The following is a 20256-nucleotide window of genomic DNA, read 5'->3' on the forward strand; positions in this document are numbered from 1 at the left end:
TAATGAATTTATTTGCAAATTATGGTGGAAAACAAGTATTTGGTCACCTACAAACAAGCAAGATTTCTGGCTCTCACAGACCTGTAACTTCTTCTTTAAGAGGCTCCTCTGTCCTCCACTCGTTACCTGTATTAATGGCACCTGTTTGAACTTGTTATCAGTATAAAAGACACCTGTCCACAACCTCAAACAGTCACACTCCAAACTCCACTATGGCCAAGACCAAAGAGCTGTCAAAGGACACCAGAAACAAAATTGTAGACCTGCACCAGGCTGGGAAGACTGAATCTGCAATAGGTAAGCAGCTTGGTTTGAAGAAATCAACTGTGGGAGCAATTATTAGGAAATGGAAGACATACAAGACCACTGATAATCTCCCTCGATCTGGGGCTCCACGCAAGATCTCACCCCGTGGGGTCAAAAGGATCACAAGAACGGTGAGCAAAAATCCCAGAACCACACGGGGGGACCTAGTGAATGACCTGCAGAGAGCTGGGACCAAAGTAACAAAGCCTGCCATCAGCAAGGGCATTGAAGATGAAACGTGGCTGGGTCTTTCAGCATGACAATGATCCCAAACACACCGCCCGGACAACGAAGGAGTGGCTTCGTAAGAAGCATTTCAAGGTCCTGGAGTGGCCTAGCCAGTCTCCAGATCTCAACCCCATAGAAAATCTTTGGAGGGAGTTGAAAGTCCGTGTTGCCCAGCAACAGTCCCAAAACATCACTGCTCTAGAGGAGATCTGCATGGAGGAATGGGCCAAAATACCAGCAACAGTGTGTGAAAACCTTGTGAAGACTTACAGAAAACGTTTGACCTCTGTCATTGCCAACAAAGGGTATATAACAAAGTATTGAGATAAACTTTTGTTATTGACCAAATACTTATTTTCCACCATAATTTGCAAATAAATTCATTAAAAATCCTACAATGTGATTTTCTGGATTTTCTTTTCTCATTTTGTCTGTCATAGTTGAAGTGTACCTATGATAAAAATTACAGGCCTCTCTCATCTTTTTAAGTGGGAGAACTTGCACAATTGGTGGCTGACTAAATACTTTTTTGCCCCACTGTATATTAAGAGGCTGGCTCCAGCGGCCGTCCTGCAGTCCTGATCTGTCTGTTGTAGCCGTTCATCAGAGAGGGTTGGACATGAAGAGACAGGACAAAGGCAGATGGATGGCCGGTGTCTGAGTGACACAGCCATGTCCTTGGGGCGGATGCTCAACCGAACACCTGCACGCCACCCTGATGGAGGTGTGAGGACAAGAATACATATAACGTTCTCACATACAACTGTCACAGCAGCATGCCACTGCATCCGCACGCCTGGATAAGAAACAACCAATAGCCATTTGGTGGCTGGTTAAAATGTATTGTGTGTAATGTATTCCTATTTAAACATTCTACCTGAATAGCAATATGTATTACATGTTAATCTCTACATGATCAGTGTAACACCATTAGCGGACATTTTTACAATGATACCCATTTAGTGTTGTAGCACTTGATTACTTGAATTTGACTATGTATTATTGAGTAAATAAGATTTTCTTTTCAGTTGCAATATTCATGAGGATGACAATCTGACAATCCAAAATAGGTTTGAGTTACTGATCATCTATGGTGAGAATTCCCATGACAATTTCCGTAAACAGAATTACTTTCAAAGTAAAGAAATCAAAACTAATCAAGACTAAAATACCCCTAAGATCAAAGTATCTTTCAAAGTGATCTGAAAGACAAACACGTTAGTGAGAATAACCAACCTAGTTGTGTCAGAGTGGATTAAACCAAAGGGAAGTAACTATGTGTTCTACGCAGTATGACAGTGATAGCCTAAGATTAGCAACTGGAGAGCTCTTTCCGGTTTTACAGAAGAGCTATAACTGAGTTTACCAAAGGTTTACCAAAGGCCTACACTTGTTTTGTGTGCAGACTCCTATTGCGCCTATGGTCCTGTAAAGTAGGACATGTACTGTAAAGAAGGACATGTACTGTAAAGTAGGACATGTACTGTAAAGAAGGACATGTACTGTAGAGTAGGACATGTACTGTAGGCCTACGTGATATTGCAAGTGTGTCCACATACAGTGAGGCCCAAAAGTATTTGGAAAGAATTAAAGCATCGAGGACATTTTATTGTAGTGGTATTTATTTGAAAACAACAATCCGTTTTATTTCCACCTGCACTGTGATTCATTTTTATGTATGTTTAACATTTTTCTTTTTTTTTGTTTCTATACTATGATTTGTGCTTTGATACCTTAGATTTGAAAGACATGTTAATACAGTTAGGTGAATACCAAGGACTAGTGACAAAAATGTCCAAAGAGTAAATTACACAGATCTTATACACACCATACAAAATACAGATATACACACACGAGTGACTGGCTGAATGCTCCTGTTCGTTTAGGTTGTTTATTCACAAACAGGTTTTTAAAAGCAACTGGATTCCAAATCCCAGTTCCAAAATTGATATACAGCATTATTGGATAGTACCCCCAAAATGTAGTAAACATAAGGTGCATTTTTCAGAGTTCTGGATATCTGTGTGTACAAGCATTTAATATATTTTGTTTTGTTGATGAACTGACGTCATTGCCCAGAATGAACTCTTTCCATGTAGAAATGTGTATGACTGTGTGTGTGTAAGCTGCTGGGGTCTCCTCGTAGGTAACACACTGGTGTCTCACTAATCTCTGTGTGTGTGTGTGTGTGTGTGTGTGTTTGTGCGTGCGTGTGTGCGTGCGTGCGTCTGTATATGTGTGTGTGTGTGTGTGTGCGTGTGTGTGTATACAAATTCATGGGCATTCAATATTTACATCAGCTGGAATGTTCCCCACACTAATCAATAAATCAAGTACTTCAAGCAACGTGATTCACAGAAGATCAAACTATCTTTAATATTTCACTACTACTTCAGTAAGCGTTGAATGAAAACAAAAAATAAATGCACATTGATTCACTTAATGCTGAACAGTTCTACTTTTTGTAAAAAATGTAAAATCACAACTAGTGTAGCCAATCCAGCGAACAGGAGAGAAAAAGGTCCAAGCATTTAGAACTAACTACCATACTGTATGTGGGTGTCAATCTAAAACCTAAGTGCACATATATATTCTATATATATATATATATATATTTATATACTAGATATATATTCTGGTAAATTGTATCATATGTATATACCTCCAAGTAAAGTGCATTCACTTAGGTGTATATAAATACTTCTAACATATAAAGCCATTTTACAGTGTACATATTGTTTGCTCTAATTATGCCATAGCAAAACCCATGCTTTACATAGAAAAGGCATCCACAACATTAAGAAAAATGTACATTTTATGAAACATGATACAATAAATAGTATTATAGAATTGCTGCTGTACACAAAAGCCATTTAATTTCACTCATATAAAAATAAGTTTTAGTGCAACCTTACATATATTGATACTTCACATCATTCAGACTCAAGTGTCTAAAAAAGACGAGAAATTGCATTTATTACAAAGCTGATACACAAACGTGATATATTAACATATCTTCCTGCTTAATATGCTTATAAGAATATAAGCAAAAAGTAAAGAAAAGGCACGCACATCTGTACATTTAAAAGTACCAGACTGGAGTCCATCATCAATTTGGTCAGGCTCATATATAAGTTAACATACTGTATGTATATTCTCTGAAAATTTAAATAAGAAAGAAATTGTTAAAATAGCAAACCAGGTTATAAAAGGCATGCTATACATTGAAACTACAGAGTATCTACTTAATTTGCTTGTTTAAAGACTTGTTTGTGTGTGTGTGTGTGTTTAAATGTCTGTCTCTCTGTGTGTGTGTGTGTGTGTGTGTGTGTGTGTGTGTGTGTGTGTGTGCGCAATTGTACGGGTTGATGTCTTTACGTTGCACGTCCTTCCCTTTTTAACAATGTTCACCTGTTCTCGGTGGCATCCTTTAATATATTTTTGCCTCTCTTTGTGCTTTCTGGTCTTTCCCCTGGGCTCTGTTGACCTGGCGACCTCTCCTTGGCACAGTGGCCTGGGCCTGCCGTGGAACCCGCCGGGCCCTTTGATGTGGCTGGCAGGGAGGTCTCCAAGCTGGAGCTGGAGTGTAGGGGGAGAGGGGAGGCAGAGCGGCCGTCCGGGGACTGCCTAACCTCTAGGCCACTAAAGTGCTGAATCCTGCTGGAGGCTCTCTCCTGAGGGCTGGGGTAAGGGGAGTGAGAGGAGTGAGGCAGTGGGGGGGGGTGTCTCTGATGGGCGTCTGAAGAGCACACCAACATGCCCTTCTCCAGAGTGTCATGTTCTGTAGCGATGCGGAGCGAGGCGATAGCTTTGGTACAAGTCTGTATGCTTTCCTCCTGCTGCTTAATGTCCTTGCTGTCTGACATGTCTGCGCTGTCCTGGCGACTTCCTGACCAGGGTAAGGACGGGCCAGGGGAGGGGACCGGCGTCCCCCGAGAGGAAGAGGATGATGACACCATCCTCTCCTGGCGCTGGGGTGAGTCGGACGACCCGGTGGAACCCCTGGACCCTCCTCCTCCCTCGGCCAGGTGGAAGGAGACCTCGCTGGTGCTGGACTCCTCGGACGTGCTCTTCTGCAGGGGGAGGCGGGCGGGGTGGGCCAGGCCGGTGACTGAGGTGGGCACGGAGGGAACCATCTGGATGCCGCCGATGGGGATCATGGGGAAGGAGGTGCGGACCTGTTGCTGGGAGTGCAGGGGGAGGTGGCTGAACAGGCCCTGGTGGGGTTGAGGGGACTCCTGGCTGCTGTGGGGAGGGGAACTTTTCTTCTGCTCCTGAAACAATACAAGGTGAATTCAGTACAAGGTATAGTGGCCGTAGATCAATAGGGTCTGTGGATCTTAGTATGCAGATGATCTCTGAAAGTACTAAGTAAATGTCACAACTATATGCAGCAAAACATCTACACTGTGGTACACCTAATGATGTATAAAGTGCTAACACTTGAAAATGTGGGTTCGTACTGACTGAGAAACTGTGAATGAGGAAAAGAGGGATTGTAATGGATTTTGAGAAGGTAGGAAAAATCTGCTCACACACGACAAAACTATTACCAGCTAAAAATAAGTCAAATATGAATATTTGAAAATGATACAGCTGAAGCAGGCTCCATGTCATGCTTTATTTAAACTGGGGTTCCTGGAAAGTCTGGTTTAACAAGACTCTTAAGAACAAAAACAGCAGTTATTAACCACTGAGTGATGAGCCAAGCTACGGCTGCCTTATCTTTACATCACTCAGTTCCATGGAAACAAGCCAGATGGCATGGTATTTTACCTATTTCCCCAGGGATTTTTAATTTGCCATATATAGAAATAGAAATGTCTGCAGATAGAGTAGCACTATATGGTGGTCCTTCATGGGTCCATTGTACTTTAACTTTAAGTTAGACTCTCTAAGACGGTTGAAGGCAGAGACCATTGATTCATTAGTTAACATACCGTCAGTAAGGAGCTGTTTATGAAGGCTCAAGTGCAGTGTGAATAGAATAAAATAGAAGAGAACAGTTGAATATGTTCTGGAACACTTACCGTCTCCATCTCTGAGTGGCTCCTACTGCTCTGGCCCAGTGGCACCATCTCTGAGTCTAGGTGCTGGCTTAGACTCCAAGGGGCACTGTGATGGTGCATTCCCCTCCTGGGGGAGACAGGTCTGATCATGCCCCGGTAGTGACTGCGCGGAGACAGCTCCCTCCTGCCCGCAAGGTCCCTGCCCGGTGACGTGGGGCGTCCGGCGTGGGACAGGGGCGAGAGGTGACCTCTGGCGGACAGGTCCCTCCGAGGCGAGAGGTCCCTCCTGAAGGAGATGTCTCTCTTGGGGGAGATGTGCCTGAGAGGGGACACCTCTCTGTGGGGTGACAGGCGGCCACGGGGGGACAGGTCCCGTCGGGGGGAGAGGTACTTGCGTGAGGAGGTGGTGGGGGAGGGCTCTCGGAGAGGGGAGGACCCCAGGCCTGGAGAGGAGAGGCGAGACGGGGACAGGTCAAAGGAGGAGAAGCTGTGATCTGTGGACAGGCCAAAGTCCTTGTCCATGGAGCTGGGTATGTCTAGCCTGTTCTTATAGTCCTCGCCCAGGGCGCCCTGCAGCAGACGCTGGTACTCTGCCATCTGGCCCTGGCCTGCACGCTCGCTGGGCACCATGAGCTGGGTGATCTGGATGCTGGGCAGGCTGGTGAAGTAGCTGAAGATGGGAGGTTTGGAGCCTTGACCCAGCAGGTCTGAGGAGCAGGCGTTCTGAGAGGCCGTCACAGCCGTGATGGAGAGAGACGGTATGCCATAGGGCTGAGGGCTAGTGCTTCTGGAGCGCGTTTTCGGCGTGGAGTCGCCATCGTAATCGTCGTCATCGTCTTCATCATCATCCACCTCATCCCCGTCATCATCAGAATCATCAGCGTCTGAGAACTGGTGGTCCGCCATAATGCCTAACATCTTCCCAGACTCCCTCTGGCCATCCTCGCCATTGTCTAAAAATAAACATATTGGTTAATCAACCGTTGATCCAGTCGCTATGCAAATGCAATAACAGTAGCCTACTTTATTCTGCAAGACAAATAAATGGCATTTAGTGCAGTCATAACAAGGAAATGGGATATAAAAACACAGTAGGACTTTTTATATTTATGCGTTTACAGATATTTTACAGCAACCGCAATTTATTTCAGTGGGATTGAATAGGTCACTGGAGTTATTTTATACTCTATGCAGAATGATGGGATTCAAGCAGGGAAAATGTGAACCGTGTATCTTAAAGTTGGTTATTTTACATAAACCTGGCAGAGAGGAGGCTCCTGCTTTTCATTACGATAATTGTCCCTCAAGAACCGCACCAGTGCAATTTACAGGGCCCAGTATTTATGAAATATTGGTTCATCTCTACACAATGTGCTCAGTCAGTCTGTCTGATTCATACCAGCTTCCTCTGCGTCTGCATCCTCCACAGATGTCACTGACACCCCGAGTTCCAAGCACTTCTTCATGTGGGCTTTCGACTTCATGTGTTTTGTCAGGTTTCCTGAAACAAGAGTTTACAACTTTTAAAAAGTCTTACTGGAAGCAGCATAGAACGTTACTGAAGCAGAGAGAGAACCTTGCCACTCTCCTAATGCAATGTAAACCGAAGTCTATAATTGCAGTTCTACATAAATCATTTTCCAGTGTGAACACTGTTTATGTTTGAACTATCAGGTTAAATTACTTGAGAGGAAAGGTGTACATTTGTATATATCTGGTTATATGAAGTGGAAGAAGGAAACCCACCTTTAGTTTTAAAAGCAAAGTTGCAGAACTTGCAGACATATGGCCTGACATCGGTGTGTGTGCGGATATGTTTCTTCAGCATGCTTGGCTTCTTACAACGAATTCCACACTCTTCACATATGTACTTCCCTCTTCCTCTACCCCGCACGTAAACATAGTCTTCATTGGATTTGTACCTGAAATCATAAGAAGACCAGATTTTTCTACGTTATTGGAGGATGTTGAGTATATCAATGCATGTGTTAAGGGAGCATATATCCAATACATCAAACAGAACACTTTACATTGGGAAAGTTTGCCTTATACTGCTTAGAGAAAATTATTCTGGTGCCAAATTCAACTGGGTATTGGTCAGAGATATTTTTACAGCTGTTCCCATTTATGAAATGGAATTCTTATAATGTTTTCTCACTGTACATGGTAATATCATAAAAGAGACATTCCAGATATGTGATTTTGAAAACATTTCAGATGATTGAAAAACGAATTTGGAAATCTATGTTTTGCTTGCACTGAAGCAAAATGTTACAGTAGCCTCATGCACAGTAGTCAATAATACCACGGCTGTTAAACAACAAAACTTTGCTCTACTATATTTCTATAAAAACAGTAGCCTATACTAGTAACTCCTTTCAACCACATTTAAAATCCATCTGAAAAATCCATCATGTTTTTTTATCTATCAAATTTCTACAGAAAACACCCTCAAGTCCATACATGTGAAGTAATTAAAAATGTGAAGTAATTTAAAAAAAATCAAGTAATACTTAATTTCCAGTTATCACAGTCATTGTATTACCATTTTCAAATAATATAATCTCTTAAGAAGTGGTTTCAGCCACCAGGCAATAAATAAAGTGCTGTTCATCTTCTGCTGTACATTTTGTGTAAAAGTCACAACAATATACAAATTTAGGCAGCCGTCTCGAGAAGGTGCCACACTGATATTAAAAAGCTTCCAATAAAATTTTAATGGCTAATGGCAGCCATCTTCACATACCCTCCTTCAAAGATTTTGATGCGAGTGGGCTCAGCCTGCTTTGAGGAGGCCTCCTTCTCTCCGTGGTCCTCCTTGACTCGTTCCCTGGAGCTCAGCCCCTTGATTTTCTTCCCATATTTGCTCACATCTAGCTGCATGAGCTCTGGCTTCATCTGCAAGTGAAAAACATGCATAACACTCAGTTAAATCCTCACAAACACACAAAAACACGATGGCAGATGTACTGGAATGTTGGCTTCAAAATAGACTTTTATCCCAGATTGGTTTTTAATATTGTAGGAGATTTCAAATTCTCTAAAGCATGCAAATTCTAAACCTTGAATACTTATTTAGTAACAAACCGTTAACCACCCATTAACCAATAAATACATTAACTATGAATATGATGGCATGCTGTATGTGACGTGTAATTACCTGTTCAAACTTCTGCTTCCAAGCAAGAGAGGACACAAGTTTTCCAGTCCTGGGTTGATACATAGCAGCCATCGTGTAGGTTTCTGTGTTCTTCCTCTGCTTGGAGCAGAGCAGTGCCAGAGTAGACTTGGTGCTGAGACTGAGAGGGTTAGGGTTGTAAGAGCTGACGCACCAGGAGCCGTAGACAGAAGTCAGTGGAGTCGTCTGAGCGTTGTTTGGCTTGGTGTAATTCAGGAAGCACCAGCTGACACTGGTTGTCGTGCGAAGACTGGGGAACTGAAAGAACTGCTGAACGTCTGCCAGATCTGTGAGCATTAGAGTGCTTCCAGCAGCACCCCCACTCTGATTGGCAGCCAGCTGCACCAGCATGTTGACAGGGATCTTGCTGCCCATGAGTGGCTTGGCTTCCTCTGGGGTGTCACTGGAGGAGACCATGAACTGTGGGCTGCAGCTAGCCTCTGGGGTGGAGTCATCTACGTCCAGCTCCTCTGGGGACTCTCTGCCACCAGGGAAGTCCGTCACGATTTGCAGAGGGGGAGTGAAGCTGTCAGCTGGTGGCACATCAGGTATGTGAGGTGCGTTGGAACGCACTGGGATTTTGGTGGAGGGGAAGTCTGCTGGTGGGGAGGAGGACATCCTCTCCTGATCGTCCATTGAACCCTCGCTCTTCAGAGGGGCACGCGTTGATAACTTGCCGCTGTCTTTCGAAGCACTCAGCTCGACAGCGCTCAGCTCCTTTACAATCTGACCGTACATCTTCTCCTCCTTGACCCGTTTCTGCTGTTTGGTCTCTATAAAGAGTTCCAGGCTACTGGCTGGTGATAGCATCCGCTTGCTTCCCCCAATACTGGAGGACGCATCCGTGGTGGAGATGGTTCCTGATGTCAACGACAGCGGAATTCCCGTGTTCAGTCTCCCGTGTTCAGTGTTCAGATCCGGAATATTCCACAGTGGATAACGTAGAGCTCCCTCAGGCTGACCAAGGATCTGAGATAAATTGAAGCCAACGCCTTGCTTTGAAACAGTGCCACCTGTGAGTGAACTAGATGATACACTCTCTGAGCATATGACTCTTGCTGAATAAGTGCTCTGGCCATGGTTAGCTAAGAGTTGTGAAACACTTGTGTACATAACACTTCCGTAAGATGGCACTTGAGTCTGTATCCTAACGGGGACTAGCATACCTGGGAGAGATGACTGTGAACCCGCATTCTGAGTGGCGAAGATTGGCTGGACCTGTTGCAGGAGCATCGTGCTCTCAGTGAGGGTCACTTTAGACGGTAGAGAGCCGTAATGCTGGGCCTGGGGGGAGGTTCTAGAGGGATACTGATAGCTCTGACTGATAGCACCGTCAGCTTTTGCATCGCATTGCTCCTGAATCTGCTGTAGCTGATTAAGAGGTGGGTTGGATTTCTGGATCATGTGTGGTAGACTAGGCTGTCTGATATGTAGTTTCTGTAACTGGTGTGGCTGGAATGCCAGATGCTGCTTGTGTCTCTGTGTGGACTCGGGATGCCAGAACAGACCCGGCTGACATGGCAGGAAAGGCAGTGAAGCCAAGCTGTTCTGGAGTGAGGAGTATTGCATCGTTTCCTTGCTCATGAGCTCGTGACCTGGATGCTCTCCCTCTGATGACTGTTGACTTGGCAGACGAGATGACTTCTGGAACAGTGGTGGGTCATCCTGGCTGTCCTCACTAATGCTCTGTTGCAGAAGATGATGATGTGACCCTCTCTTGGGTCTTGCTACTTCGCTGGCTGATGCACCGAGAGAACTTTGAGAGGATGGGGGGCTCTGCCAAGATGAGGGTCCATGGTCCGAGTGCTCTTGCTTGACAGTAATTTCGAGACCACCTTGCTCATGCACCACAGTCTCAGGGTAAACACTGAGGGATGCCTGCCTTACTAGGTAGCCCCGTCTCCGATCTTTCATGGCTGATGCACTGGAGTAAACCTCTCCCTGTCTGGATGATGTTGAGAGGCTGCCATAGTCGAAGGACTTGCTACGGATCTCTGGGATCTCGGTGGGCAGAGCGCTGGGAGCCTGTTCTGATGAGGAGCGTCGCATCTCCCTCTGCTGGTGATGGCCGGGGATAGTGAGAGAGTTGCCGCTGTACTCAGACTGCTTGCCAAAGTCCTCCTGCTTGGACGGTGACACAGACTTTAGGCTCTCTTCCCTGTCAAAGGACATAGAGAAGCTGGAGCTATGGGACAGGTTGCTCTCCTGGCTGGGGCTCCTGGACAGGCTGGTGCAGGACTCAAAGCTGGACTCCCCAGAGGAGTGCTCCAGGTCTGCCAGACGCAGACGCTTCTTCTTAGGAGGCAGCTTCTCCGCAGGGAGCTGGGACAGTGTCTCACTCCTCTGGGGCCACTGGAACTCTTCAACGTGCTTCTCCGGCTCCTTGGTCGGTACATCAGGCTCTTTCTCTGGTTTATCTGGCTCCTCTGTCACCCTGATTTCAGGCACTTGGATGTTAGGCTGACGTACCAGTTTGGGGGGCATGTGACAGGGCTGGTTGGATGAAACTAAATCACTGTTGCTTTGCTGCTGCTGCTCCATGCTCTCAGACCTCAGCATAAACTCTGGGCTCTGCACATCCTCTATGTTCTCTGTATCTGACTGCTCTGAATATTGGCTGGAGGGTTTATCTTGCAGGTAGGCTGGGTGCTCGAAGGACTCTGACTTCTCAAAGGAGTTTGGCCTACTGAGTGAGTTGGTGTGCTGAATGACAGATATAACATTGCCAGCTGCCTTTCTGTCAGAGTCTGGGACTAGCACTACGTCCTCTGAGCACATGCTACTACAGCATGTTTCAAAACTGTCTGATTGGCTATGTGCACTGTACATAGATCCCATGGATCCCTTTCCAGTAGGTGTCCCCCTTGAACCCTCTTGACTACCTTGTTTTGAATCATAATCTCTGACCATATCTACTGAGCCACTACAACTACTGTCGTACTGGACAGGGCCATCCTCCTCATCTCCTACACTCTTTTCCTTCCTGCGTTTACGAGTGGCAATCTCTGTCATTCCCACTTTAGTACCATATGGGCTGTATGCTGTATGCTCTGGCACCACAGGACTGCGCTCCCCTAGCTTTAATCCCACGGATGGGGCTGCGTTCTTGGGAACGTGTCCATAGGTTTCATTGTCGCCATGCCCTTCATGTGCTGAATGCTCAAAAGCGGCCTGTCTCCTAAGCCTCCTCAGACTGGCAGCACCCGGGTAGAAGACATCATCAGAGGTCATCATCTCATCAAAGGAGTGGCTCACTCTTATCCCCGGTGGGACGTTGAGGTTGGTCGGGGAGGATGTTGGCATTGAGTTACTCCTAATGAGTGTCCCTGAATCAGAAGGAGTCTCTAGTAGACCTGTGTTGCTTTGGCAAGGGCCTGTGGGATACTGCTTAGGGTCAACGCCTGCTAATAGTTGCACTTCACCGCTATCATTTCGGAAAAAAATATGATCCTCAGATATCTTCCCCATTACTATGTTAGTGTCTTGGCCAACAGTGGCCATGCCTACTGCAATGGATTGTCTAGATCTAGCAGAGTTAGGTTTGTAATACCAAGTCCGACCAAACATGATCTCCTCGTAGGACTTTGCGTTTGTGTTGGGAGGGCTGATCTGTTGCTCTGCACTCTCTGAACGGGAGAAGTAGCCTGAGTCTGTGCTGCCTTTGCTGTGTGGACTCAGAAGGTTCAGGGACTGCTGGGACTGCTGGTCTGAGTCCTGTGATCCCTTCTTCTCTGTCAGTCTCAGAGCCAGTCTCTGTTTGATAGTGGGAGAGTCATCCATGCGGCCAACCTGGGAGCTGATGTGAGAAGCCTTGAGATCCGTGAATGGGGGGCACTCCAATGCTGTTGGTGGGACCCCTTGTTTTGGGACAATTAGGATAGGCACTTTCATGGAAGCCATAGCTAGCTCCTCAGCTGAGTCAGCATATGCCGGCTCCCTACCCTTCTCCATTGTGCTTTTGTCCATGTCAAATGATATCTGGGGAATGGGGCTGCCTTTGTCCATAAACATGGAGGCCTCTGCAGTCTCCTCGTCGGTGTCTGTGCTCTGTTCACCGTCTGAGTGTACTTCCGTCTCTCCCACTGAGGACGCCTGATCCATGTCTGTGCGTGAAACTGCCAGTTCGGAGAATGGGACTAGTCCTGCTTTGATGGCATGGGCATGAGATTTCCTGTGTTTGTACAAATTACTCTTGGTTTTAAAGGAGAACCCGCAGGGGACACAAGGGTAGGGGCGTTCTCCAGTGTGTGAACGAATGTGCTTCTTCAGCACGCTGGGTTTAGCACAAGCCCTTCCACAGTAGTGGCAGATGTACTTCCCTGGCTTCTTGGGTTTCTGCTCCTTCTTGTATCCCTCCTCTGGTGGCTCCGGCCCTGACTGGGAATACTGGCCAAAAGAACTGGGTAAACTGGGAGATTTCTGACGAGGGAATACTCCATGGGCACGGGAGTGTCCAGGGAATATGTCGTCGGAAGGGAGCTGTCCAGCGAAAGGCCAGGCATGGGCCTCCAGACCGGGCTGTGGCTTGGCTCCGGACAGGAAGCGCTCTTGCATGGGCTGTTGTGGGTACGGTTGTGGTAGCTGGTAGGAGTAAGTACGAGGGAAAGCCTGTGCGTACTGACTATCTTGAGATGACTGAACCATTGCAGTTGATAGCAGCTTCCCAGAGCCATACTTTCGTGCTGAGCCAGTAATATTGCTGCCACTGGCACCACTTTGAAGGCTTTCGCGATGCGAGTGCCTCTTTTCCTCCGGGTCAGCGAAAGTGCTTCTTTTTGTGCCAGCTGAGGGCTCAGAGACCCACTTCCTTTGTAGCTTCTCCCGGGGATCCTTGGTGCATTTTGGTCCAGCAGCAGATTCACGTGACTCCATTGTCCCTCTAGACGTCAGTTGGGTTTCTCAAAGGTCAAATGTCAGATGCTGTCACACATGGAGCTCTTAAACAAAGGGGCCTTCCATTGCTGAAGTTGTTGGGTTGTTCCACATTTGAGTCACGAAGATCCTCTATCGTCTGCATCAGAACACTTTCTTTCTGTCAATCATACTGTAGACTTGCTAACATCCCTCCAATTTTCTGTCCAATTCATTAAATGTATGAAGATCTTTTCTTGATCTGAAAACGTAAACAGAATATATATATATATATATATATATAAATGCCATGTACAGTAAAATAAGACATGATCTTAAAAATCCTGATTGGGTACATATTTATTATTGAACACTTACCGGTCTTAAAAAAAGTGCTTGTTGATTTCTCTCTTTTTACAACTTCCAAAAGAATCTTCACTTAAGACCTGGAGAGAGGAGAGAGAAAGAATTCAGTGATTGAAACAAAAACACTCACTGAGAAGTCACTGTTAATAACTTATGTCTCTAGGATTTTCCTCCATTTTCAAATAAATGAATCCCAGTTCGGTCATCTATATTCTCATGTACAGTGGCATGTAGTACAAAGAGTACAGTGCTAAACCAGACTGAAGTTGACTGAGTGTAGTTTCAAACTGAACCACCCCCTCTTGCTAACAGTGAGTCATCAGTACCAAATAGACCCACGTAGTTCCTAAAAGACACAGAAACTATAAATAAACATTTGTGGTTCTATTTCCGAGTGTTAACGTACAGAAACCACACCAACACCTGAATATAGAATGAACCCCAGTTTCTGAGGCTAACATGCTGAACCTACAAGTCTATGCTGTGTATTTCCTGATTTCAGTTTTTTTTCTCTGATTGCGACAGACACACACACACAAGGCCCCCTTTGCTCTGGCGCTGCTGGGGTAAGAGCACGAAAGCTGTGTGACGCGGGTGTCTGGAGGCCAACGTGAGAACTAAAAATAGCCCGGCAGAAAACCACTGGTATTTTTAGCACCGGAAATATTTACTTTTGGTCCGTTTTTGTTTTCATTCTCTTCAATGCTGTTACACAAAAGGAATGTGTGCAAACACCAGAGGGGTAAACTACAAAGCAGGTTCAAGGAGTTAGCCAGCTAACTTTGGATTTTTTTTTTTTTTTTAAGAAGCTTGAAATCGGCATGGTCTAATTGATTCAACAAACAAAAAAAGCATATCTAACTTTAACTTTTTTAATGAACCATAAAATCAACCGTCATTTCTGATCCTGCTTTCTAGTATACCCCTCTGGACATACCATAAACCCTCTGTGGAAGCCCGAGTTTCGCAACTACAGTTTCGCAACTACAATATAAGTGGTTGGATGGAGGTTTGTTACAGGCCAGATCCCCTTTCTGTAAATAGCACCAACAATATCGTTAAACACCCGTATATGTTTAAATTAAATCAAAAGCCAAATGTGTATGTTTCAAAACAGCCATGTTTTGCTACGTTTAAAAATAGGAAAATACAGAAAGTTGTCTCAATTGAAACACACCTGCATGAACAGTTGTTGATACCAACTTAATGAAATGTGATTGATTGACAGCTTTGTAAAGATAACGTAGATATAGATACATTCTGAGAGAGATATTCAGAGAGGAATAATAAATAACAAAGATGTCTAAACCTAAAGTACTTGTACCTGCCTCTTAACTCCTCCTAGCTTATTTTCACAAAATATGTTCTCAATTGCTAGTATTTTGTGAAATAAGGGTCAACTGACGCAATTGGGTGTCATGATACCAGAGCAAACCTATCACTGAGTGGAAAAGGGCAATCTGTCTAAGCTGGAGTCAGTTTCATATATCACACCTAATGGCAGCCACGTTGGCACACCCCTCGCCCCTTCTCCCCTCTCCTCTCTCCCCTCTCCCCTCTCCCCTCGCCCCTTCTCCCCTCTCCACAATTGGGAGCATCTCCTCCCTTTAATGAATCTTTCTAGCTCTGCTGCTGGGCCCCAGGGATGTGGATGCAATGCTGATAAACAGAAAAGTATCTCTTGTTAATCTATACAGATCTGCTACCATGGTGCGGAAGCATAAGCTTACTATTTTGTAAATCAAAGAAAAAGTATTGAATGGGTTATATAAAGTGCTATTCATCCCAACTAAAAACCCTGTCCTATTTTCTGATTGAGTGTGGGTGAGAATATTCATTGGCATCCTTTTCAAGTGGAGTACCTGGAGGAAGTGTGCGTGGGACAGTGACAGAGGCAGAGTGTGTCAGGGACACTTCGCTCTATAGAAACGGAACATCCTCAAAGATATAAACAGAAACACTCCACTGGATGATTCAAGCATTTTATGTAACATCTCCATAGTCCAACAGTACATCGTCTGATATGATGGCCCTCTGCCAACAACTGATGCCCCTGATAAGGCAGACATTTTTATTATACAGTACACCGACCCCTACAGTAAGTTTCTGCACGCATTCACGAGCACACACACACACATCAAGCCATGCACTACATATACCTCCATCAACCCCTCCTCCCCTGGAGGTATGCATAATGGGGGAGGACAGAACGCTGAGAGAGAGCCTCTGCCCACCTTTGGCCCAGTTCTGGCTTCTGACTGGGGATCTACGGGGAGTGTAGGAGGCTGCTAGCCTGGGGCAGTGCCATGCCCTATACACTGACGCACATCTCCATTGTGGGTAGGAAAAGATCAACCTTACAGAGGCCCTTTAACTCTAGCAAAATACATCCTCTTTCCAAAGCAGGGATTAGGTATTGAGCGTTTTCTGGGCAGGCAGATTCAGGAGAGAGGATTGTAGAATGTTTTGTTATTTTGTGTGTCAATCACCTATGTGTGGCAGCCATAGTTATCCTTAAACCATTTGGCCAGCCAAGATGCCACATACCAATTTGAAGTGCTTGGAATTCCTTTCAACACTGAAATAGAGAATAGAGTGAATCCCGTTCTTTTTTTCCCTCCCTCAAATACCAACATCTGAAGTTAAAATGAACCATGACGCCATATTTCTCACTGTCCAACCAAAAGTTCAATGCAGGACACGAGCACTGTAAATAAATACACAAACAAAATAGTGTAAATAAAAGTCTTAATAAGTCTTTAACACTGTTATTATCGACTGCTCGGCTGTTTTAGACCTGCCAGCATTACATGGTATAAAACCAATAGAGACAATTCAATCAACCTCATCTGGTTCCAGTCCAATCTCTCTTACAGAGTTTTGCAATTCAAAAATGTGTGTACACAGTTCTGTTGGTCTAATTCCTCTAGAAACAAAGGTTAGTCACATGGGCAGACGCCTGTGTGCTTTGGTTCTCTCTTAAACCAGAGGGCCATTCGATTAGCACAGTGGCCTAACTCAGTGGTCCGTCTGTGGGGTTGACCGTGACTCACCCACCAGCGTGCGGTCGCGGTGGCGTGTTTTTAGGGCTCCGGTTACCCCCTTTTGTTTGTCCTCCTGGTGACATCACATTCACAACAGCGATGTAGGCAGGCACACACAGGCCGTTTCTGATTTCCCTGAGCAGAAACAGGCACAGTTTCTTGTACTTTCCAGGGCAGACTCTGAATAATTCAAGGCATTGCTAATTGTTTCCATTCAGTAATTACAGAGTTTATGGTAGTCCTGCCTAGGAGTGCATCATGGTCAGTGCCTCAGCCTCAGGAGGTCTAATGGGACCCCCAACTGAAAGCTCTTATTTATTTATCTGTGTGTTGGCTTGTTTCATTTTCTTTCTTTGTTTTTTTCCTCTGGCTTTTATGGGAAGATAGAACTGGCATAGAAACCCATACATATCTGCATGCTATCGTTTCTGTATCTTTCCTTACATTGGGAATGAGAGGGGAGCTGGGTCGGTGTGCTGTGGTCTTTGTTCCAGCTATCCAGCTCATTAGGGATGGAGGCAACTTTAACAGCTCCAACTGGCTTTATCAACTGCTAGCTAGGGAAAATGTGAAAGGGCTCTGAAAATAGATTGAAGCAAGGGTCCTACAATAAAGTATTGTGTGTTTTAGGCACATCTGGCTCAACATTGCCTTTCACCTGAACGGGTTCAGGGAATTATTCACAATGTGCTATATTCAGAATCACTTGCTTCTCAAATGGACTGCATGTACATCATTGATAGAGCACACATGTTCGTGTGACTATTGAAAGGACTGAATCAACTGTATTAATGATGCGGTCTTGGACACACTTCTCGGTTCTGTTCAATTGCAGGTTCATTTGTGGCTCTAAAGGTGAAAAAAAGTAGCTTGTATGGTCTTCACCAGTCTGTATCATGTATCAACATATTTCATATTGACCATGGCTAAAATAGAATGGAATACAAACATCAGCAAAACAATGTACTATAAATAAAGGCTCCTCGGCCCGCCACGGAAAAAATCTTTGAAACAGAAAATATCCCTGAATCTTATTGAAATCCCAGCAATAACTATTTTCACACTGAAACTTAACTCCCAGCAGCTTGGGATTTGACAGCACGTGACAGCACCATTTGCACAGCCAGCAGGTTTGGGGTGTGATTTTATCCCCTGTAAGCAGGTTCTGTGGATGTATCACCCAGGCTGTTTGCAAGTCAGCCCCACGGAGTGTCATATTGACTCCTCATTAGGAGCCCAAAGATGAAGCACAGCCTGGAGCTGGGCGAGACTGCAGCTGGGAGATACTGCAGTCTGAGACTGTGAAGAGGCAGAACTCAACAGGCTGAAAAACCAGGGGAGAGAGAGAGAGACCATCCATCGATGGTCAGCAGAGCCAGTTTGGCCTCACAGAGCAATACTAAAATTACAACTACAGTGTACAGTGTATTATAGAAATGTATAGAATGGTATGTGTGAATGGGCAATGTTTATGGCATGATGGGATGGATATTTTGTTTCGGGACAAACTCCGTACTGATTAAACTACTAGGTACAGGATTCAGACAAGAATCCTAGTCATCCATCCTGTCAAATCCAGGTCTGTATTTCCAGCAGCAAGTAGGAGGTTAAGCTAGGCAGTTGAATAGAATGGCAGGGGATATTTTTAACGTAGAGGATGTGTGTGTGTGTGTGAGTGGTGAAAAGAGAGAGCTGCGCTCTGCGTAGGTGAGAGGTTTCGACTAGTCTCATTCAGACTGGCTGAGGTGAGGAGTGTGGGTGACACTTCCTGTGTGGGAGGAACAAGCCTGAATGCTATGCAGCAGGGTGACCAAACTTATGAATTGGCGTTACGAAAGAGGCTGGTTACACAAGCCGGCTAGGGGGCTGGTCGCTCGCTCCGCTCGGGTCACCTCGACTCTCCGTCTGTGTGGGGTGAGAGTAGGAAGATGGCCGTTCAATAGGCATAGCAAACCACACCCTAAATGGATGTGTGAACTGTGCGCAGCCCTGCAATAGGTACAAGCAATATGATAGTAGTTCCACCTTTACCTCTGATAGGGCAGGTGGAAATTCTTGCTTCTATTTGGCGTTGTTGTTATGAGATACCACAAACACATTTGGCATTGAACGAGTAAACATCATCCATCTGCAACAAATTCTAAACATATCGACACGCTGGGTTGTCTCTTAACAAATTGCTGTGTGCCAAATCTTGACTGGGCCATGACACCGGCCATTAAATAAGACATGGATATCAGCCCCCATGCCTGATGATGTTACTGCTGATTGTGATGAATGTTATCTGCTCATCCAAGAATGCTGGGCCATTATGAACAAGTCATCTACAGTAGGAGCACCGGCTATAAACACTATCTCTGTCCATGGTGCGGAGCTAGTCAGGCACTCAGGCCAACAGCACACACCTCACCTCACAGACACTTGCCCCAAAGACACCGTTTGCTCATTTGTTTATGAGCTTTTGATTGGTGCATCCATCCAGTGTCTGATCTGACCTCTCCCTGGCTCTCTCCCAGAGGACATTAGTAAGTTCTAGAGACCAGGAGCAGAGCTGTCTGTTGGTGTTGGGTAAAGGACTACAATACCGAGCTGTCTGTAGGTGTTGGGTAAAGGACTACAATACAGAGCTGTCTGTTGGTGTTGGGTAAAGGACTACAATACCGAGCTGTCTGTAGGTGTTGGGTAAAGGACTACAATACAGAGCTGTCTGTTGGTGCTGGGTAAAGGACTACAATACAGAGCTGTCTGTTGGTGTTGGGTAAATGACTACAATACAGAGCTGTCTGTTGGTGTTGGGTAAAGGACTACAATACAGAGCTGTCTGTTGGTGTTGGGTAAAGGACTACAATACAGAGCTGTCTGTTGGTGTTGGGTAAATGACTACAATACAGAGCTGTCTGTTGGTGTTGGGTAAAGGACTACAATACAGAGCTGTCTGTTGGTGTTGGGTAAAGGACTACAATACAGAACTGTCTGTTGGTGTTGGGTAAAGGACTACAATACAGAGCTATCTGTAGGTGTTGGGTAAAGGACTACAATACAGAGCTATCTGTAGGTGTTGGGTAAAGGACTACAATACAGAGCTGTCTGTTGGTGTTGGGTAAAGGACTACAACACAGAGAAGATGCTGTTCATACTCATAGTGCAGAAGAAGCTAAAGGGGTATATGTACAGTGCAACCTGTTTGGCCATGCCACCAGCCCAACGCCTTATCTTGAAGATGAATTAGTCTAGAATCGTCTGTGGACTTTGTACAGGCTTGATAGGGAACAGA

General features: G+C 45.3%; 1 protein-coding gene across 6 annotated transcripts in view; it reads right to left on the reverse strand.

Moving 5' to 3' along the window:
• Positions 1 to 2138: 2138 nt before the first annotated feature.
• The window catches only part of LOC139556324 (transcription factor HIVEP2-like), an 89457-nt gene continuing 71339 nt past the window's right edge, over positions 2139 to 20256 (reverse strand). For all 6 annotated transcript variants that reach the window (XM_071370160.1, XM_071370161.1, XM_071370156.1 and 3 more), the window contains 7 exons: positions 13951 to 14018; positions 8704 to 13834; positions 8290 to 8441; positions 7290 to 7465; positions 6943 to 7044; positions 5565 to 6496; positions 2139 to 4808 (listed from right to left, as the gene is read on the reverse strand). In XM_071370160.1, the coding sequence (XP_071226261.1) occupies positions 3942 to 4808; positions 5565 to 6496; positions 6943 to 7044; positions 7290 to 7465; positions 8290 to 8441; positions 8704 to 13593 (7119 nt within the window). In that variant the 5' untranslated portion in view covers positions 13594 to 13834; positions 13951 to 14018 and the 3' untranslated portion in view covers positions 2139 to 3941. The remainder of the gene's footprint in view (positions 4809 to 5564; positions 6497 to 6942; positions 7045 to 7289; positions 7466 to 8289; positions 8442 to 8703; positions 13835 to 13950; positions 14019 to 20256) is intronic.

This window comes from Salvelinus alpinus, chromosome 27 (assembly GCF_045679555.1).
Source record: "Salvelinus alpinus chromosome 27, SLU_Salpinus.1, whole genome shotgun sequence".
In the NCBI taxonomy this organism is placed as follows: Eukaryota; Metazoa; Chordata; class Actinopteri; order Salmoniformes; family Salmonidae; genus Salvelinus; species Salvelinus alpinus.